This window comes from Raphanus sativus, chromosome 8 (assembly GCF_000801105.2).
Source record: "Raphanus sativus cultivar WK10039 chromosome 8, ASM80110v3, whole genome shotgun sequence".
In the NCBI taxonomy this organism is placed as follows: domain Eukaryota; kingdom Viridiplantae; phylum Streptophyta; class Magnoliopsida; order Brassicales; family Brassicaceae; genus Raphanus; species Raphanus sativus.
The window spans coordinates 15,130,156-15,151,470 of NC_079518.1; the positions used below are offsets into that span (position 1 = coordinate 15,130,156).

Consider the following 21,315-nt stretch of genomic DNA (forward strand, 5'->3'; position numbering starts at 1 on the left):
AAGATGCACTTGATCAAAAATTTGATGGATTATACAAAAAGCGTATTCATCTATATATAAATATATATAAACCTCTGCTACGTATCTAATCTATTAAAAGGGGAGTACATTTTGTATTTATCCCTAAGTTTTCCTCAATATTTACTTCATTATGCCACTGGTATTAAACCCAAAGTTTTGTCATTTAATTAAACCGAAACACACGACTTCCTTATTAGTAATAAACCATAAAAAATTTAAACCATTACTAAACCACTTGCTCAAGGTCCACAAAGAGACACAAGTGTTTCTTTTGTTCACGGTCCAATTGCGTCTTTCTTTGTTCACGGTCCAAATGTGTTTTTACAAAAAAAATCATGCACCCAATTAAAATGATAAATAACTGGCCCAATTTAATATATCACTGTGGACTTGCTAAGTTTAAATACCAGAATTCTGTTTTTTGTTTGTGTTTTTGGGTACATTTTTATTAGTTTTTATTATTACTGTTTCAAAAATCTATAATTGTAATTTTAAAATGTACTTTAAATCATAAAAGTTTTCGTATAATTTCAAAAAAAGTGCACAATCTAAACTTAATTCTCAAATATTTTAACAGATTAATATTGATGTTACCAAGTAAAAAAAAATTGTACAAAATCAAAAAAAAATACATTCTCATTGTTAAACAACGGACACTGAACAAGCTGACCAAGATAAATCAATCTCAAAACTCAGTAAACCATAAAACGGTAACATGAATATTTAACATATAATCATTTAGAACATATACCCGCACGGGTGTGCAGGTTCAAAATCTAGTGTTCGTTATTTCTATTATTTTTTCGGTAAAACCAATAGCATCATCATCCTTTTGTTCATTCTCCGGAACTCTTGATTTGGTTTCAGGGATCTTGTCTTCATTTCCGAGAAAATAATTTATGTGGATGGAAACTATGAGATTCTCTCCCTATCTTGAACCCATCTCCAATCTTATCATTGTCAATCATCTCTAATATAAATCCTCTGTTTTCTCTATCCTCAAGAGTTTTCGTCCAAACAGATAAATTGACAAGCAAGTAACTAGGGTAGTGTCTTTCTCCCAAGCGTTTCTAGCAACAAGAGCAGAACCCTAAACTAATATCGCTTCTCTCCTCTCGATTGAAATATCACATTGGGGTAAAAAAATAAATTCACATTAGAGAAAATATAGTTTTCAAAAAAAAATTAAAGCTAGTGTATTTTTCAAATTTCAAATCCTAAATAGGATATTTTGCAAATTATCCCCAAAAAAAAAAAACATCGACAAAAATGATTACACACAGTTTTTAACGGATCAGTGGACGACCACCAAAGCTAACACCGTACAGTGCCGTACAACTTTCTATTGACGTATGGTTACCAGATTACTCTCAAGATTTCTCTCTATTTACGGTCCTATGCCCTTTTCTTTCTTCCGACATCATCGTCTCGTCGTCTTCTTTGGGTTTCTTCCCTCCGTTTCGGAAAAGTAAGACTTTGACTCAGTTTCTTTTTCTTTTTTTTTAACTTTAAACGAACTCGAATTTAGGTGACATCTCTTTTTTATCTCGTAATTTAAAATTTCTTCTTTTTAAAGATATTACTTTGGAACAGATCAGAAAAAAGTACAAACAGGTAATAATGGTAGTGCATTTAGATGACAAAAAATAATCAACAAGAGATAATCAACTGCGTAGTAGAACTGATCTTCCAACAAAACCTAAAACCAGCATTAAAATAAAACTAATTGAACCTAGATGTGCACGTTCATTTTACCATGATCACTTCCCCAGATGTTATAGATAGCACAAACTCTTAGGTACATCAAGACTCACCAGCCTTACTGCCTCCTCCAAAAGAAAAGAATAAAAGACATACAAATCATCTCGTTGCAATCCCAATCAAGCTTCAAAGTTTAGTTTAAGGATGTGACTGGTATGGACTGTGGGTAGGAAGAACATTGTAAAAAAAATTGGCTGATTTTAGAAAAACACAACTATATTTTGCTGAACGAACAATGGTTAAAATGTGATTGGATATAGCTTTTAAAATGATCTTGGTTTTGAGTCAACCGCGATTTTCAGACGTTTCCAGAGTCTTTCCACTTACAGAACATAGATTCTGTTCAAAAGAGTCTAGAAACCTTACAAAGGCTTTGATCATATGCTCAGAGGAAAGATCTAAGTTTATAAAATAAAACAAAAGCAAACCAAAACCCAGACTAAAATTGAAAAAGAAGCAATTCTACCGGAAAAAGAAAATGGAGTCTCTGCAGCTATCTGTGTAGAGGCCGTTGCAGTATCCATTATTGTACCTTTCATCAGCGAATCATTGGGAGATTTCTTGGAGGTCCCATTGACGAAAACGTTCTTGGGACCGTTACTAATCAGATGTTGATGAACAAAGACTGGATTCATGACTGTTTCTAGCTCTCACCATACGATGCTGCAATGAGTCCTGCAAATAAAGAATGTGCAGAAACATATCATCAGAAGACTTGTGCTGATTCACTAAACAAGAGAATAGAGAGGTGAAGAACAGAGGAGAAGCTTTCCCGGGTCTGGATTTGTACTCTGGGTGGAAATGAGCACCAATGAAGAAAGGATGGTTTGATAGTTCCACAATCTGGCAATTTGAATATAGGATTTGATTTTTGCAGCAAATGAATTTGAACTAGGGACAACTTGTATTAAAAATCTTAAAATAGACCTCCATGCGTTTGCCAGTTTCATCTTTTGCAGCAAAAAGAGAGACCAGCCGTCTCTAGACCTGAAAGAAATGTGTCCACTTTTCTTTCATTTCAACTTACTGATATTCAAGAATCTGTATACAAATCCATTCCTCGTCCGTCGGGATTTTACCCTGTTTTTCTTGTAATGTCTCATTGGAAAACGTATTTCAGTTACTGCCAATCATGAAACTAAACATTGTATTAACGATGACGCAGTTATTATGCCTCGGCATGTGGAGGGAGAAAAGCTCGATCGTACTTTTGGAATTTGTTACCATTTCATATGTAAGTTACCACGTCAAAGGGTGAAAGGGAACCTTTTTGTTCGTTCCTTCTTGAGCTCTAGGTTGGAAAGTTAAAAAATGTAATGGCTTCGTCCAGGTTCGAACTGGAGACCTTCAGTGTGTTAGACTGACGTGATAACCAACTACACCACGAAACCTTTTTGTTCAGTTTCTTCTTGTCCTATACTTGTCTCCATTTTTTATTGACTGATAATTCGATAAAGGACTTGACATACATTTACGGGTCTTGCACATATATGAATAATCAGTTTTTCAAAAGATGCTTTTTTAAGAAAATGATATTATTTAAAATACCACTATCACCTCTCTATATACATCCCTAGAGAAAACCTACAACTTAAGTATTAACTCACCTACTAGGTAGGATGAATTGAAAGCGAGGGAACTATTCAACAGATTTGCCGGCTTTTCATGTTCAACGTGAGTATTAACTCTTGTTTAATAATGAAAATTTTAGAGAAGACCTAAGAAGTTGAAAAATGTATAAATTACAAACGTGAGTATTAACTCTTATTTGCAAGTAGACGAACTCTTTTCAGCGGTCAACTCACAAAGGGGCGTGTACTTATAAATAAAACTCAAAGGATCAGATCACAACTAGGGGAAAACCATTTCGTCTGTCTGACTGTGTCCATCAATATGTTAAGATCCTTGCATCCATATATACAAACATGAATCATGATAGTAACCCAATGTTTAAAATCTTAGGACAGAATAGAACCGACAAACATGTAAGCCACTACTTTTCCTCTACGCGGCCATGACAACGTGCTTCCCATTTTCTTTATATATATTTTTTCCTACTACCTATTTATTTTTCGCTTTTACTACTACTACTTATATCTCTATCTTCTGCATATTTTTTACCGGGAAATTTGCAAAACCCTTAAGTCAAAATCTTACCTTTTCGTTTTCACTCCTCCTCCGGTCCAGCAATGCTTCGATTTGATGATGGTTTAGATAACGAGTGGAAGGGTTTCACTGTTTTCCCCGAAGTAAACCCTAGCCCTAACCCTAACTATAGTTTCAATTTCTTGGTAAAGAAGGCGACTCAGGAGAGTGAGAAATCAACCCGTTCTTCTATTTCCTCCCGTTCTTCGGCAAAAGAGGATAGCTTCAGAATGGTGTTGCCACCGGCCATGCCTCCGCCTAGGGACTCCACCGTTCCGCTTCCTATGTTCCCTGAGCCGAAGAGAACTCGGAAGAAACTTAACCACCAAGAATGCATTCTTTTACTGAGAAATTCTCTCTACTCGAAGAAAAACTTTTACAAGGAAGAAGATTTCAAATGTAACGCCTTCTGCCTGTCTCTACCTGGACTCAGGAAACACAAGCCAGCTAGATCTTCAAAACGCAAAGATTCGATGGAGAAGACGAAGATGATCACAGCGTCTTCCTTCACCTCGGTCGAGAAATACGAATGGTCCCACTCTTGGACATCGACTACGTCTCTGACGCAAGATAGCGGTCGGTCGTCGTATTTTGATTTACCGGTAGAGTTGTTGAAGTGCTGCAGCCGTGGAGGCGGAAAGGGAGGAAGATATGTGCAAGAACCGGCGACTTCTAGTTTCTCGTTCGATATAGAAACAGAGATTTTGGCTATGAGTAGCGTATTAAAGACGAGGAGCTCACGCTCGTCGTTAGGAAGAGTCAGAGATCGTCAGAGATCAGCTGAGACTCACAGCAACGCCGTCTGAGATTGTAAACTTTTTCTTTACCGTCGGTTTCGTGCCCTTCGTTGCCGTTATCTTGTATCACACCAGGATTGCGTTAAGCGTAAGGCTTGGAGTGACTAACACTTCTTGTCGGTTAAAACCCTTCAGGAATAAAAACAGAGAACCAAGACTTTTGTCTTTATTTATGAAAATGTGTTACTTATATATCATATGCATGTAATGAATCTACGGTTACTGTAACAACTCGCTTCTATTATATGATGGTGTACAAAAGAAGTGTTTAAAAGTTGATTTAAGTACTTATGTCACTAAAGTGTACTTGTATTTTTATCAAGAAAGAATTTGAAGATTAATTAAGTACTTCTTTGCGTTGGCTTAGGAGACTGGAGGTGTAGAGAACTTCATTAAACGGGACAAATCCTTTCGTTATACAATAATTGGAAACGTTACGAGACAGCATTAGGAACAACGTCATGCGATAAGAAAAAACAGAAAGTGTTCTAGGTTAGTGAAACTCGACATGCGGGTTTTATATCAGTTTCTTGTATCGAAGAAAACACGAACAACGTCCATAATCTGAGCTCTGCAAATCGGGCATTTCCCTCCACTCCAGTGTAGTTCATTGGCACATTTCAAGCACGTGCACATATGTCCGCACCTGTACAAAACCGCCTCGACCTGCGTTTCGTCGCAGACGCAGCATTTGCGTTTCATTGGGTTTTCTCGGTGAACCGACTGTTGCAAGCTCGTGTTAGCACTCAAACATGTTTTGACAGAGTCTCGTAGTAACGACATTTCTTGTTGAAGTTGCTGGATCTGTGATCTCATATCGCTTATCAGCTCCATTTCCTGAAAACGTTTTTAAGCGTTTGTTTAATCAAACATTTTGCTATGCAATAGCAAAGAGGTTTGAAAGACTTACAGTTGAAGGAGGATTGTGAACAGACAAGACAGGAGTGGAAGTTACTTCAGTGTCTTGACAACTCCATGATCCTTCAGGAGACGATGCAAAGATGGGCGAAGAAGACGAATCATCTCCATCATCTTGCTCTTCACCTTCGGTAAATTGCTCTTCTTCTTCTTCTTCTTCTTCTTCTTCTTCTTCTTCTTCTTCTTCAGTTTCCTCCACATTTTCATTTCTATGTTCTTCCTCTTCTTCTTGTTGCATTTCCCATTTTTCGGAATGTTTTTTCGAATGTGTCTGCACACGAGACATCATAAGCCTATCGATCTGATCTCTTAACCCGCTCTGGAGAAAGTCTGTTACCGCTCCTCTGTAATAATCCCAAACCACACATTTTTCTAAGTTAGTGTTTAACAAATAGTAAAATGGATTTTTATTGATTTTGATGTTACTTACCGCTCAAGGAGTCTACGTATGTCCTCTTTCTCAGACCGAGTGTTCATAACTTCCAGGTACCGCGTCTTCCTCAGTTCCTCCCAGTAACTTCTCGGCCGAGATATTTCGCTGAGCCAGTCGTTGTTGGTTTCTCCGTAGTAAGATTGCTCATCTTCGTACTCTTCTTCGTCTTCCCATCCATTCAAGTAAGCCGTTTCTTGTTGCTCAAGGCAGTGATCTATCTCCATACTCTCATGCACCACATCTTGTGTTTGAGTTTCTTGTTTTATGCAGGCACTACTAGGGGTTTTATTCTCTTCTTCTTTCTTGTCAGAATCTTCGTCACTAAAAACTTCTTCTATGGTTTCTTGCAAGTCAAGGCAATTCATTTTTGATCCAACTGTCACATTTAGGGTTTCTTCTTCTTCCTTACGTAACGTTGCTTTCTCTATCTTAGGGTTAGGGAGACTCAACCTCTCTTTGAAAAAGGCCTCCAGGGTAAGACCGCCGTTTTTAATTGTCTTGTTATCAGCAGTTTCTTCTACGGTTTTCTTGTTCATAAGATGATGATCCTTCCTCTTATCTGCATCAGCATGGAATCTCTCCCTGTTCAAAGATTGACGATCAGAAGAAGAAAAAGCTGAGAATTAAAACTCAACAACATAGTTTCTGAGAATAAAAGACCTTAAATGCAGAACTGAAGAGCCACCAGATCCGACACGGTTTAATCCAGTTAATTTTGAGTTAGATCGGTTCTGATCTTGAACCGCTTGACAGCGTTTCAGGTTCCTTAGCCTTAGCATTGACTGGGTTTTAAAAATTTTCACATATATATATGAGATGATGACATTGTAACAAAAAAAAAATCATAAAAATTGAAAATATAAATAACCTGGAGGCGGCCACGTTGAGTAAACCTAGAAACAGCGTTGCGTTCAACAAGCGAATCCAACTCGCGGTGGCGATCGCGTTCCATCTGCATAAGCAGATCGGTAAACGCTTGCCGTCCACGGATTCTCGGTGTTACCACCGTTTTCTCCGAAGATGACCAAGACGAAATGCAAGGTCTCGGCGTCCTGATAGTCGAGAGTCCACCCCCTGAGACAAGCTTCGCTTCGTTGCTTAGCCTCCGAATCAAGTCGGCGACACGACAGGAATCTGAAACCGAACCGCCGTGTGACCTAGAAGATTCAGTCTCCGCATCATCGCTAACCTCAGCTTCGGAATCTCCGTTGTTGTCGATAGGTGGAGATTCTGAAGAACGGGAATCTTGAACGCTGACTCCTGAATCGCTCCGGCTACTATTAACGGGCGGCGATGATTGGTTGTGACTAGGGGAGTTCCCACCGCTGGTTCGGTTCAGCAACCTCGCCTCCCATATCTGTACAAGAGAAGAAGCTCCGTTGTTTTTGTTCGATTCGTCGGGTTTGATCTCCTTCACAGTTTCCACCGGGGATGATTTTAGAACAGCTGGCTTCTTCTCTGTTGACCTAGTAGCAATAACATCCTTCTTTTTATTAAGTGCCTGGATCCAAGAATCGACCAGGTTCTCGTGATGATGGTTGTCTTTCACCTGAGCTTTCTTGTAAACGACGCGGTTTTGATTACGATCTCTAAGGATAAAGCCGAAGCTTTGAGACGGAGACGGAATCTCCACCTGAGAAGATGCCATTTTTTTTAACGAACCGACGAGCACAATATCAAATACTCATTTTGAGTCTTTTCTTTAATTAATGGAAGGGGGGTTACAGAAGAGCTCTGTTTCTTTTTATGTCTCTACAAGAAGTAAAAATAAAGAAAGAGGAAATCGTTTTGGATTTGGTGAAGACACAGAGTTTTCTCGTAAAAACAGAGAAAAGAAACAGAAGAACAGAAGAAGCGGTGGTGAAACGATGAAGAAGGGAGAAACAAAACCAATGAAACAGTAATATGCTTTTCTGTTTAGTAGTAAGACTTTTTTTAAATTGGTTTTTTTTTTTACTTATTGTCTCCACCGCTGAAATGTTGTGAATCCTAAAATTGATGTGTTTTGTCCCTTAAACTTCGGAACGTGTCCGTAATATAAGTTAATTAAAAAATGAGGTGTAAAAACAGAGGAGGATAGATGTTGAGGTTCCCAAGAAAGAAAACTTCTGTGGCCACAAAAGGGAAAATGGTAAAGAATTTAAAAAGCTATAGTTTCGGTTTTTTTTTTTTTTGTCAACTGGTCACTTTTTAGACCTTTTAATCCTCAAACTGAGGTAAGTAGAGGTCGAACCCCCGACATCAGGGCCCGAAGGCAGAGCTCAGCAGCCACTAGGCTACGAACAACCCGACAAGTTTCGGTTTAGAACTATGTATATATATGGTGATTATACACAGATGTCGCGCTTTTTGGTAAACGCATTTAATTACTACTAATTAAATAGTTAATTGTCTGAGACTTTTGGTGTGAAGGCTCCTTAATGCGCTGGTCAAAATGACCCGTTTGATCATTTAGCCGTTGGCGAGTGGGAACCCTGCAGTCTTTATATTTTTTCCACTTCCTTACTCGAATTATTCATTTAAACTATACGTTTTCATGCATCATATGCAAAAATAAAAATTTAAATTTAATTTATATTTAAAATAAATTTTAATTATAATTATATGTAGATACTAAGATACAATGAATAATGTTTTATTTAATCTTTAATTTAATAATATTTATGTATATATTTCAAATTATAATCTTGGAACTATTTTTATTTTGGTTAAAATATATTAAATCAAATTCTATAAAATTATGAGAAAAACCTTCTTAGATATATAATTTTCAAAACATAAATCTAAATAATATTTCTAAAATTTTAATATTAAAAAGAAATATATTTTAATTTTTAATATCAAAAAGAAATATATGGGTTATTAACATATTTTCATAACTATGCCAAAAATAAATATTTATATAGAAAGTTGATATTAATGATGATATATGAATTTATAGCCATTTCCATATTTAAAAAAATCTTACCAAAATTATAAAGCTTTATAAAGAAAATTGCACATGTCACAATTAAGTTAATGCTATGTCATATTTTTTTTTGTAAATTATGTCATATTATTTTTTTGTTAAAATTGGATGTAGTAATGACATATGTCAAAATGACAAAATCACTTCACAAATGTATAGGAGTAACTACTTTTTTTTCCAAAAGGTTCATTGCAGCTTATTTTACTAATAACTAGGTGATCACCCGCGCCTTGCGCGGAATGAGAATATTTTAAAAGATAATCACATTTTATTAAAAGAAATATGATTTAAAAATGCATAAAAATTAAAACTACACATATTTTTACGTACATTGTGGTTTCGTTTAATTATTTATTTCGATCATATATCATATAATTGAATTAATAAGAATAAACAAATAATAATATAATTTCTTATGATGTGAATATAATATAAGTCCAAATTTGTTTTCATTTAAAAAATAAATATAAGTTAAAAGAAACATATGAAATAGAAAAATAAAACCATGCATAAAAATATAAGAAATGATCATGTTGATCAGCAAGTTCTTAGAAAAGAACGTGAATAGTGCCGTGAATAATGTCACCAGTTGAAGTCTTCGTTCGCAATCCTATAGTGAGGAATTAAATAAAATATCACATTGCGAAATTTAAAACATTAGTTAAAAAAATATGTGAAAAATGTATTACCTCAGTCTGAGAGCATCGATTTCTGAAACATTATTGGGCTTATATAAACATGTGTATCATAAGACTTACCTAAATCCGGTATTCTGATAGAAATTTCCTGATTTTTTTTCTTAATTCTATTTTGTAAATGGACTACGCATTGATAATAAATGATACATAAATATTTATTATGAAATCAAAATTTCTTATGTGAAACAATCACAATATTTGATAAAGACTACTAACCATAATCGTCTTATTGAAAATATGCATAAATTAATATCATTAGGCAATTAATGTTGATTGCCTTTGGTTACTAAAATCATGTACAAATGTGCCTAAATTAACTCAAATGTTCAAACCGCATATCATCAGGCAATTAATGTTGATTGCCTTTGTTACTAAAATCTTGTTTAACAAAATATAGAAAAGTCGGTAAACATTAATGTTTTATCAATCACGATATCATATGACCTTGATTGATACATTTTTTAATGCCAATACTAATACAAAGAACTTTAATAAGAAATTTGATTGAGATACAAATGAAATTAGAGCCTACATTAACTATGAACGTGTGAACGTATATAACATTTATATAGAGACGACACTAGATCATCTTTTTAAAAAAAGTTGGACTCATACAAAACGAATGCATTATAATTGTTATAACCATTAGAAATTTTAACACTTTTATAGTAAAAAAGAAAAAATATATTTTGAACTGATATAGAGACGACATTATATTTACAGATCAAAAATTTGGACTCATATAAATAAGAATGCAATATATTTTTTTAACACGTTCATTGTAATGCATTATTTTTTTTTACTTTCATAGTTTAAAGATCATAGAATTATCAACCTTGATTTCGAGATAACATTATAATCACAGATCAAAAGATGTATTCATATAAAAATAATGCATTATCGTTTCATCATTTTCATAGTAATGCATTATATTTTTTGTTATTATTAAGAAAGCTTTTATAATATGATATATGTATATATGTAAATGTAAATGTATGAGAAAAATGTAAATGGAACTATAAAAGTATATAACATTTGCGGTGGTCACATGTGTTATATAAAAATATATATGTATGTACGCATTATATAAATATTATTTCCATCACTAAAATATCGACAATCATATAGCATTGACTATCAACGTTTTTTTGTTTGGTTAGAAAATATCAACGAATCATATATTATAGTTGATGTTATAATGTGATGGATGATGGCAAATCATGTAATTATTCTAGTTAATAAAGAGTCTTTAGATTTAAGTGGTGAAAGTGCATGTAGAGTTGCCAAGTGTAAATGGCACTCATGTAAATCACACATGAAGACAAGATTATTTTTTATTAGTGCTCCTAAAATAATATATAAAGGATTTTAATTTTAATAGGGCTTCATAGACGTGACTCGTTAATGAGCCTCTTACCACGGACGTCGATAGTTTAGGTTTATTCAGCCCATATATGAAATGTACAAATAAAATCTAATCTATTAATTTAGGGATTATCTACTATTTGAAGTTCTCATTTAAATTTTGGACTCTTTCATAGTTGTTTTCTAGAATATATCATGCCTCCTATACAATGCAACCTACCAACTTAAATTAAACCAAATTTTAACCAACATAGATTAGTTAAACCTAACCAGTAACACTTTTATAATATTTTTGGTTAATCTCTTAATATAATTAGATCATATAAAACTGAACCACTCTTAAATCAACGAGTTCCATATCATTCCAGACATAAGAAAAAAAATATTCGACTCATTTACAACGTAAGCATACAAAGACCGTGTATGTTTATGCTCATTGATCTTCCAAAAACCAAATAATTATGGCATAGACCAACATAGGCTCATGTTCGTATCACTAACTTTACTTCCATTTATTTATTCTTTACCTACATCATATCACAACAACATACACAGTTATGCAAGAACATGATTTTTTTTTTGTTCAAACAACCAAAAAATGGTGGCATATGGTCAGTAGGATTTTTAAATATGTTTTTTTATATATTACATTTTACGAGACTATGTGTATAAGTTCTTTTTTTTGAAAAATGACATAACTCATTTAAATTTTGGACTCTTTCATAGTTGTTTCTAGAATATATCATGCCTCCTATACAATGCAACCTACCAACTTAAATTAAACCAAATTTTAACCAACATAGATTAGTTAAACCTAACCAGTAACACTTTTATAATATTTTTGGTTAATCTCTTAATATAATTAGATCATATAAAACTGAACCACTCTTAAATCAACGAGTTCCATATCATTCCAGACATAAGAAAAAAATATTCGACTCATTTACAACGTAAGCATACAAAGACCGTGTATGCTTATGCTCATTGATCTTCCAAAAACCAAATAATTGTGGTATAGACCAACACAGGCTCATGTTCGTATCACTAACTTTATTTTTATTTATTTACTCTTTACCTACATCATATCACAACAACATACACAGTTATGCAAGAACATGATTTTTTTTTGTTCAAACAACCAAAAATAGTGGCATATGGTCAGTAGATTTTTTAAATATGTTTTTTATATATTACATTTTACGAGACTATGTGTATAAGTTTTTTTTTTTTGAAAAATGACATAACTATGTGTATAAGTTAAAAGGTAAAAGGTGTGACAAGGTAAATTATTATACTAAAAATGAAAGAAGATTAAATACAAACTAATAACAAGTACAACACAAATTATAACACTATTAAATTCTATATATATTTAATAAAATATTATATATATGTCTAATATGTATATATATATATATAAATATTACACAAAATATATATAATATTATATACACATGTTATATATACCATATATTATTAATTGAAATTTGACAAATTAATTTCCGCCCTTTTGGGCGGGTCCTAATCTAGTTGAATTTTTAAACTAGCCGTTTTACCTCACAGATTTTTACTCAAAAAAATATCACTAGTCACTACCATGTCACAATTCGGGGTTTGGAGATATGCATGTGTGTTATGGACGACCATAAACTGAAATAGATAAATAATAGTACCATAACCGACAAATGACACAATAAAATGCCCCAATCCAAGTTGACGAAAAAATAAAATAATAATCTAATCCAAATAATATACATTTTCTTAAATGTTTTCTTATATAAACAAATCATATATTATTCTGCCCGACATGTAAGCAAGTTAGCAAATCATTTGTATTATCAAAATCTTAAAGTTGTGCCTCCCACGTTAAACCCAATATAAATTACTCTCACACTCGGTCCCAAAGAAATTCAAATTCGATTAAATTGGAAAAGATAGAAAATAAAAAGGCAACACAATGAAGTTGGCCGTGGTCTCAGCTGTCATCCTAGTCGTGGTTTTCGCGGCCTGGCCAGTATCAGCTGGTGGATACGGACACAAGGAGGAGGAGGATGATGACACGAAGTCATGGTTTCCTCTGGACAATCTATTATCGTTGAATTATTATGATAAGAGTTGCCAAAACTTTGAGAAAATCGTTGATACCAAAGTCAGGGAATGGACAAAGACTGATCCTTCCCTTGGTCCTGCCCTCCTCCGCCTTCTCTTCCACGATTGCGGCGTCACGGTATTGCAACTATATCTTTTTTTTCCTTAAATATTTCAATTGCGTAGTATTTATATTAGCTGTATCATATCAAATGATTTTGGTTCATGTATATGATGTATTGTTTACATTGTTTTGAAAACTGACCTGAATTGATGCGTTCTTCTAATGACTATTAGAGTTTTTGTTGGTAACACGTATTCCCATAGAATAATATACTATGAAATATAATGAAACTACCTAATCGAAAAACTTGATTTACATGGAATCCTTATTGTAACAAATTTCATTTCATTTCGAGGCATAGATGAACGTAGGTCACGTATTGTTGTGTTGTGTGTACACATATATAAATACATTTGAAATGGGAAGATAACAAACTTTTGTGAATGTGTAACAACTTTCAGGGATGTGATGCGTCGGTTCTTCTAGACTACGAAGGATCAGAGAGAAGATCTCCAGCGAGCAAAACCTTAAGAGGCTTCGAGCTAATCGACGATATCAAGTCCGAAATGGAGAAAGCCTGCCCCAAATTAGTCTCATGCGCCGACATCCTTGCGGCAGCTAGCCGCTCCGCCACCTACCAACTCGGTGGTCCTTACTGGCCCAACGCCTACGGACGTCGTGACTCTATAAACTCTTATGCTAGAGACGCCGAGAAAGTCCCTTCAGGCCGCCGTGACATCACTGGCCTTCTCGAGACGTTTCAGTCTTACGGTCTCAACGTCCTCGACCTTGTTGTCCTTTCCGGGGCCCACACCATCGGAAAAGCCTACTGCGGAACCATCCAGTCGAGGCTTTACAACTTCAACGCAACACAAGGAACTGATCCGTCCATCGATCCCAAATTCGCAGATTACTTGAGGCGCAAGTGTCGTTGGGCCTCAGAGACCGTTTACCTAGACGTGGAGACTCCGGTGGTATTCGATAATCAGTACTACATCAATCTTCAGAAGAATATGGGAGTCTTGACCACCGATCAGGAGCTTGTGAAGGATCCGAGGACCGCTCCGCTTGTAAAGGCTTTCGCGGAGCAGCCGGCTCAGATGTTCAGACATCAGTTTGCTGTGTCGATGGCTAAGCTGGTCAATGTTGGTGTCATTACTGCTGAAGATCGTACTGGAGAGATCAGGAGGGTTTGCAGCAAATCTAACTCCAGACCTTACTGATTGGAAAAATTGGTGAAGAGTTTATAAAATAATCTTTTTTTTTAAATGATTTCTTGTTTGGTTTAAAGTGTAATTTTGTTACTCGTTGTCCGAACAACAACAAAAATGTGAATCTTGATTTATGCTGAAAATTGAAAGATATATATTTTGCAACAACTTACAAGTCTTTCTATACATTTGGCTCAAACTGAAGTATTTATATGTACATTTCCTATCATATCTGATCAAGACAATTCATGATTATTATGGTTAATAATATTTCATTAAATCCTAAAATGTTGGGCTATACAGTCAAGTAAATAGCTGTGATGATAGCTTTTGGAGCAAGAAAATGAAACACTGGAGGCGTAATCAGACTTCTAATTAGGTTCAAAATCACATATTTCAGGTTCTCTACAATACTGAAGCTCCCCCACAAAATAACAGTAGTACGAAGTAAGACACTCTGTAGATACGGGAGGTGAAACAGAACAAGAAGTTAAAAAAAAAACGAACTTGGGAACTTTAGACACGCTTGCCTCGAAGCACACCCTTACTGCGACGATTCTTCATCCCCAACTTAAGCTTCTTCTTCAACTTCCTCCCGATAGGTTTAAGAAACTTGTTATGCTTCTCATCGTCCATTTCCACATCTGCAAACAACAATAAATATTCAAAACAGAACATATCCCAAATTAACCGACACTTAATCAGAGGCAATATCAAGTCAAAATGTTTGTTTCCACATGGAGAAATCGAAACATACCAATGTCTTTGGAGATAGTCACGGATGCAGAGGCAGACTCGGAGGTGGGAGTAGTCGCAGCAACTTCCATGAAGGGAGAAGGTGGTGGTAGACGAACTGGTAGTTTAGGGGCGGCGAGTGCGGCTTCGATGGCGGCGGATTTGGCATCTTCTCTAGTGAGGGTGAATGATTCCTTCTCCACAATTTCTCTTCTTATCGCTCTCAATCTCTTCACCCTCTTGCATCTCATCGATTTCGCCATCCTTGCTTTGTATTCAATATCAGAGAGATTAGGGTTTCGACGGGGGTTTTAAGATTTAGTTGTCGGGTTGCTTCTTATATCGTCTAAACCTAATTGAGGTGTTTTGATTGGGTCACAAGAGTAGCGATATCCTCCCCTTAGTAGGGGCCCATTAGAAATATTACAGGCCCATTAAAAATATATAAGGCCCATTAGTATTATTTATAGGCCCAAATTAAGAATACATTCCATAGGCCTTCTTCTTCTGCTTCGACCAGGCGGTTTGATTGATTTCTCAGAGTCTCCATTGTTTCCCGTACAAGGAAGCTCTAACTTTAGATTCGAAGTTTTCATCACGCTTCTTCGGGTTAGTTTTCTTGGCTTTGGTGTGGATCTGTTGTGAAACTTCTTAGTCATGTGAGTTCTCTTTTGATTTGGTTCGATGGATTTAGCTCGGATTGCTTGCGTTGTTGAAACTAAAAAGCTGTTGAGATTGTGTGATGAGGTCATATGTATTTATCCTGTTGAAATTGTTGTAGATCTAGGGTTGGATTGGTTATGAATCGAAACTCGTTACAAATCGAGACTATGACTGCGATCGATATAAGGATTTTCGTTGAAATCTGAAAGTTAAAAGAGAGTTTTGTTGAAGCAATGTTAGTCTTTTGAGATATAAGATTGAGTTGATTGGTAATGGTTTTGATGGCAGAGAGAGATGTACAATAATAATAACATGGGACCTCAACCAGGGATGCCAAGACCTCCTGGAAACCCCCAGCCCGGTCCGTTTGGGAATCCCTTCACTGGACCTGCCTCGGGCTTTATCCGTGGCGGGTTGGGTGCGTACGGGGAGAGGATTCTAGGATCAAGCTCTGAGTATGTGCAGAGCAATGTAAGTCTTTGGTGCTTAACATCACTTTTGAACTTGTTTTAATTCTTCTTGATGATAAATGGAACAGATTACTCGTTACTTCTCTGATCCCCAATACTACTTCCAAGTGAATGATCAATATGTGAGGAACAAACTCAAGGTTGTGCTCTTTCCTTTCCTTCACCGGGTAAACCTTTCTCTTCTCTTTTCTCCTTCTCTTTCATACCAGCCGTTGATTTATAAACTAATGTGAGTTGGGTTCTTTCTTATGCTTCAAACGATCAGGGACACTGGGCCAGAATCTCCGAACCAGTTGGGGGTAGGCTCTCATACAAGCCTCCCATCTATGATATCAATGCGCCTGACTTGTACATTCCCTTTATGGCATTTGGTACATACCTTGTTCTTGCTGGCCTTTCTTTGGGACTTAACGGAAAGTTAGTTCTTATGCCCCCCCCTATGCTTCTCTCTTTGTGGTTGGATGATTGATGTGGACACTGAAGATTGTTTAACCTTAATTCCTGTAGGTTTTCACCGGAAGCTTTGAATTGGCTGTTTGTGAAAGGATTGGTTGGTTGGTTTTTGCAAGTGATGCTCCTGAAGGTAACGCTTTTGTCACTTGGTAGCGCTGAGGCGCCTTTGCTAGACATTGTGGCTTATGGAGGCTATGCTTTTGCTGGTCTGTGTCTTGCGGGTTTTGCTAAGATCATGTGGGGATACTCGTATTACGCTTTGATGCCATGGACGTGCTTGTGCACTGGGGTTTTCTTGGTGAAGACGATGAAACGTGTTCTGTTTGCTGAGGTAAGAAGTTATGATTCGAGCAGACATCATTACCTCCTGCTGTTTTTGGCTTTGGTCCAGTTCCCTCTTTTGATATGGCTTGGTAACATCAGTGTTAACTGGCTTTTCTGAAAAGTTTTCTTTTCCAATAAACGATTTTTGTTGTGAATTCTTCTTATTGGTACTTGGTAGCAGAAGATTGAACATTCTTGACATTGTATGTGGTGAAGAAAATGCTATTCTTGAACATTATTGTATTAGTCTCTTTCTATTTATGTTTTTCAACATTGATTTGTAACGCTCGTTATTATATTAAAAATTGTGAGAACTGTTAATAATTAGTAACATTTTATAACGGAGTTACGTTTTTTGTTTGATTAGCAACACATGAACCTTTTATAAATAGTCCATACCATGCAATGGTAGATTCATGCTACTTTTTTCCGTAAATTGATATTGATCACTTTTTATGGACATAAATTCCCAAAGTATGATGTACACGCATTTATGAAAAACTAGGATCGGCCGCCCGTTATTAATTTTGAAATAATTTCAACAGTTTCCGGATTCTAGGGTCAATTTATGTAATCGATTGTTTGTGTTTTGTGTTAGTGTCAATATGATGTATTCAGCTAACTGGGAGTTGGTTAACTTTACGATACGACAGAGCCGTCGGTTTACATAACGTGAAATGCAAAACAGAAGAAAAAGTCTAAAATGTTAGGCTCCATTGTTTTCTAAATGATGTTTTCAGAAAGCGTAAGATTGGTCAATATCACAGTGGCTGTAATATTGGTGAAGTTATTTGTATTTTAAAAAGTTATGTTTTATTAATTATATTTTATTATTCCTTTAATGAAATTATCTTTTATATATGACATGTTAGAACAAATTTTTACTATATCTTTAGATTAAACTACATTTATTCACCAAATTTATTTTTCTTGCAGAAAACTAACCTTGAAATTGTGAAAAAGTTAATATATTTTTACACCCAAATCCATTCGTCAGATTTATTTTATTAGAAAAAATCATTTTTGTTCATAATACAAAATGACAAATACTTTTATATTCCTTTAAATTAATTTTATGTATACCTAAATGAGTTAGAATTAAAATCTAAATAAATACATCTGTTAGATAGCATTTATAGAGAGCCTACACTAACATTTTTGGACATGTTCACCTATGTTGGTTAGATTGTACCGTTGCTGCTGACCCAAAAAAAAAATTGTCCCCTTGCTCTTCAATTATAACAACTAACAACTTTGAGTGTCAAAGCTAACTAAGACCATTGTATTTTTGGTTATCACATAGTTTTGGGAAGGCTGAAAATCAATCCGTTCGTTTGCTGCCGAGAGAATTACAAATATTTTTATTTGTATCAATCATGATTAGAGAATGTATTAATTAGCAGAAAAGTCACATAATAAGCAAAAGACTTGAGAGAAAATCATGAGAAGATGAAGATAGAGACGGTTCACGTAGTAAATGTAAAAAAAAAAAAAGAGTTTCACTTTCTGGTTACTGTTATTGGTTACTGTTATTTCATCCCACCATTTGGAAAACCATTAAGATTAACTCAGAATAAACATATGTGACAGTGAACTCACCAACTCAACAGTGAGATCTCCATAGGTATATAAAGCACATCCTAATCTTCTTGCGGTGGACGACGCCTCTGGATCTGTAAACACATTCGAGACAAATTAACACTCAATGATATCGTTAAACTCTCATAACAGAGCTTTTTGCTCTTTGCTCTACGTTCATCAGCTTCTCTAAACATACATTCCAATCAGAGAATAATTTAGCTTAACATAGAGTTTATTTTTCAGTTAATAGACAACAAATGATACACACCTTTTAGCATCTTCTTGTGCTCTCTCTTAATATGGATTCTGATGATTGCATGCTTCCCCTACACATCAGGTTGGTTCAGAATGAGTCACAAAGTGCAATTTTCTCATTTGAAAAAAAAAAACAGAACTGGCTTACGTGAAGGTTATTAGAAATTAGAAGTTACAGTGCCATGTTGAGCTATCACTCTTGCATTCTCATCTGCCTGATAGCTTCTAGTTCTTGATCAGCCTGCACAGAAGGAAGTAAAACGGGCAGATATATAAACACAATTTTGAAAAAATCTCAACTTTGGAAGAAGAATTCAATGCGTACCATCTCAATTCTCAAGTGGGGTTTGAGAATTCACCATGACGGGAAGCTACTGTTTCGAGAGTGAAAGGTCGTGAAGGATATTTCAAGTGCTGAATATCTACGATATCAAACAATCCAAAACAATAGAAAACAAACAGACCGATAAACAAAGAACACAGATCGAAATATGTTAATAAATGATACCATTACCAAGTGAGGCAACAAAAAAGTATATCAAAATTTACAGTAGCTACCTTTCCATCCAGCAGGACCAGATCGATACCCATCAACTCTCCTCATGTCTTGACCTCTGAGAGTTGGGGTTGATTAGCCATTATCGGATATTGGTGAGAGAGATTTGGGGTTATGCGATTAAAGGCGGACCACATAGATGATTGGGAAAACACTCAAACCCCTATACTCCATTTGCGAGCTTGAAGATGAAGTAAAGAAGCATTGAAGATGAAGTAGTGGGTTCGGAGTAAATACGATGAGCACGCAACGCAGCCGTTACAGCATCCGTTCGTCAAGATCGCCGCTGATGGAGGCAGAGAGGACGAAGGCGAGGTCTCTGGAGGTCGATTAGGGTTTCGCGCAACATGATACGCTGGGCCGAGAGACACACATCAAGTCTACGAAGACAGACCAGTACACCGCGAAGCCTAGGACGAAGAGACCAATACTCCGCGTTTCATTTAAACACAGGACACATGTCGACGTTACAAATACTCTATTTCTGACGTGGCGTCCTAGGTGTCACAACAGAAAGGATACACCATACTTTATAGTAATATAGATGGCATGAGATTCAAGAAAATGTAAATATTTAATCATGGTTTGTTGTTTAATCATGTACATTGATATTGAACAATAAACATAGTCTTGAGCGAATATAATCATTTCTGTCATCACACAAGTAGAATATATGAAATATTATAATTCTATCAACTAGTTCTGGTATCTAATAATTCTTTGTTACAAAAAAAAAAAAATCATTCAGAGGCATCTCCAACTTTACTCTATATATAGTGTAAAATCATCTCCAATGATTTATTCTTTTTTTTTTTAATTCTAAAATATAGTAACTCTATAATAGAATTAAAGTTTGTTTTAATAATATTCTAATTTTAGAATAAAAAATAGAATGATGCATATAAAATAAATAATTTACTCTATCTTTGGAGTAAATCTATTTTCATTATATTATAGAGTTATAAATATAGTACTACTAGGATCGGCCCGCCCTACGGACGGGATATTAATTCGAAAATAATTGAAATAGTTAGAGTAAATATTTATCTGGAGTTTGAGTTTAAAATTTTTAGAATTTCAAGGTTTATATTTAGGATTTAAGATTTGAAATATAGTGTTTAGGGTTTAGATTTAGGATTTAGGATTTAGGGTTTACGGTCTAGGCGTCTATATATATAAATAATATATATATAAAGTGATTTTTTATTTAATAGAAAATACTAACAATATACTATGTAAATTAATAATATTAAAATATTAAATATAAATTAAAGATTTGTTTTAGATTTCTTTAAAAAATAACAATAAATCATTGGTTTTAATTTTATGTAAATTTATAAAATTTATATTTATTAAAATTATAAAACATTCATGTTTAAGATAATCATTATTAAATAATAAATAGTTTCTTTCATGATTTTAGTTAACAGCTTAATTTTGTTTAAAATATTTATTTTTGCATTTAAGTGTTTATATTACTTTTACACATATATTTGCATAATAAGGGTTGTAAAGCATGATTCAAAGTTTAAGGCTAAAGTGAAAGAAAATTTGCAAATCTGAAAGTATAGAGCCAAATTATAAATCAACATTCGAGGGACTTAAATTATACTCCCTCTATTTCAAAATAATACATATTATAGGATTTTCACACTTATTAAGAAAACATATTAAAACATAGTTATTACTGCATAGTTTTTTTGTAATTTTATGTTTTTTATATTTCTAAACCAATAATATTTCAAGAAATGTAATTAATGTTTTTGAAAAGGACAAGACTTGGGTTCACCCCCTATGGTGAACCTTTAA

The 21,315-nt window shown here is 34.8% G+C and overlaps 5 protein-coding genes and 1 non-coding gene across 8 annotated transcripts; 3 read left to right on the forward strand and 3 right to left on the reverse strand.

Annotated features, from left to right (window-relative positions):
* Positions 1-3,099: 3,099 nt before the first annotated feature.
* TRNAV-AAC (transfer RNA valine (anticodon AAC)) lies at positions 3,100-3,173 on the reverse strand. Its single transcript has one exon. It is a non-coding gene; the product is annotated as a tRNA-Val (tRNA).
* Positions 3,174-3,707: 534 nt separating this feature from the next.
* Positions 3,708-4,810, forward strand: LOC130498999 (uncharacterized). Its single transcript, XM_056992877.1, is given in 3 exon segments — positions 3,708-3,720; positions 3,928-4,710; positions 4,713-4,810. Coding segments are annotated over 3 exon segments (894 nt in total).
* A 296-nt stretch (positions 4,811-5,106) lies between these two features.
* Positions 5,107-8,060, reverse strand: LOC130498837 (uncharacterized). Its single transcript, XM_056992480.1, has 5 exons — positions 6,944-8,060; positions 6,736-6,857; positions 6,073-6,657; positions 5,635-5,986; positions 5,107-5,561 (listed from the first exon to the last, which is right to left on the reverse strand). The coding sequence occupies exons 1-5, from the start codon at positions 7,721-7,723 to the stop codon at positions 5,247-5,249; spliced, it is 2,154 nt and encodes a 717-aa protein (XP_056848460.1). The 5' UTR covers positions 7,724-8,060; the 3' UTR covers positions 5,107-5,246.
* A 4,924-nt stretch (positions 8,061-12,984) lies between these two features.
* On the forward strand, positions 12,985-14,689 carry LOC108829896 (peroxidase 7). The gene is made up of 2 exons (XM_018603488.2): positions 12,985-13,333; positions 13,720-14,689. The coding sequence occupies exons 1-2, from the start codon at positions 13,064-13,066 to the stop codon at positions 14,479-14,481; spliced, it is 1,032 nt and encodes a 343-aa protein (XP_018458990.2). The 5' UTR covers positions 12,985-13,063; the 3' UTR covers positions 14,482-14,689.
* Positions 14,690-14,825: 136 nt separating this feature from the next.
* Positions 14,826-15,526, reverse strand: LOC130498321 (uncharacterized). Its single transcript, XM_056991575.1, has 2 exons — positions 15,227-15,526; positions 14,826-15,113 (listed from the first exon to the last, which is right to left on the reverse strand). Exons 1-2 carry the CDS (start codon positions 15,465-15,467, stop codon positions 14,986-14,988), a joined length of 369 nt encoding a protein of 122 aa, XP_056847555.1. The 5' UTR covers positions 15,468-15,526; the 3' UTR covers positions 14,826-14,985.
* A 193-nt stretch (positions 15,527-15,719) lies between these two features.
* LOC108821052 (uncharacterized) lies at positions 15,720-17,391 on the forward strand. 3 transcript variants are annotated; one of them, XM_056993195.1, is made up of 6 exons: positions 15,720-15,813; positions 16,156-16,338; positions 16,406-16,504; positions 16,603-16,754; positions 16,845-16,920; positions 17,023-17,391. In XM_056993195.1, the coding sequence occupies exons 2-6, from the start codon at positions 16,162-16,164 to the stop codon at positions 17,230-17,232; spliced, it is 714 nt and encodes a 237-aa protein (XP_056849175.1). In that variant the 5' UTR covers positions 15,720-15,813; positions 16,156-16,161; the 3' UTR covers positions 17,233-17,391. The 3 variants fall into 3 exon arrangements, with proteins under 3 accessions (XP_056849175.1, XP_056849173.1, XP_056849174.1); XM_056993193.1 differs by having other exon boundaries at positions 16,845-17,391; XM_056993194.1 differs by having other exon boundaries at positions 15,728-15,863; positions 16,845-17,391.
* The last annotated feature ends 3,924 nt before the right edge of the window (positions 17,392-21,315 follow it).

Coding starts and splice junctions, on each gene's coding strand:
- LOC130498837 (XM_056992480.1), bottom strand. CDS start 7,723: ATGGCATCTTCTCAGGTGGAGATTCCGTCTCCGTCTCAAAGCTTCGGC. Junction 6,858..6,943: donor CTCAACGTGGCCGCCTCCAG/GTTATTTATATT, acceptor TTTAAAACCCAG/TCAATGCTAAGGCTAAGGAA. Junction 5,562..5,634: donor TTCACAATCCTCCTTCAACT/GTAAGTCTTTCA, acceptor AAACGTTTTCAG/GAAATGGAGCTGATAAGCGA.
- LOC108829896 (XM_018603488.2), top strand. CDS start 13,064: ATGAAGTTGGCCGTGGTCTCAGCTGTCATCCTAGTCGTGGTTTTCGCG. Junction 13,334..13,719: donor TCCACGATTGCGGCGTCACG/GTATTGCAACTA, acceptor AACAACTTTCAG/GGATGTGATGCGTCGGTTCT.
- LOC130498321 (XM_056991575.1), bottom strand. CDS start 15,467: ATGGCGAAATCGATGAGATGCAAGAGGGTGAAGAGATTGAGAGCGATA. Junction 15,114..15,226: donor GACTATCTCCAAAGACATTG/GTATGTTTCGAT, acceptor TGTTGTTTGCAG/ATGTGGAAATGGACGATGAG.
- LOC108821052 (XM_056993193.1), top strand. CDS start 16,162: ATGTACAATAATAATAACATGGGACCTCAACCAGGGATGCCAAGACCT. Junction 16,339..16,405: donor CTGAGTATGTGCAGAGCAAT/GTAAGTCTTTGG, acceptor TAAATGGAACAG/ATTACTCGTTACTTCTCTGA. Junction 16,505..16,602: donor TCTTTCCTTTCCTTCACCGG/GTAAACCTTTCT, acceptor TCAAACGATCAG/GGACACTGGGCCAGAATCTC.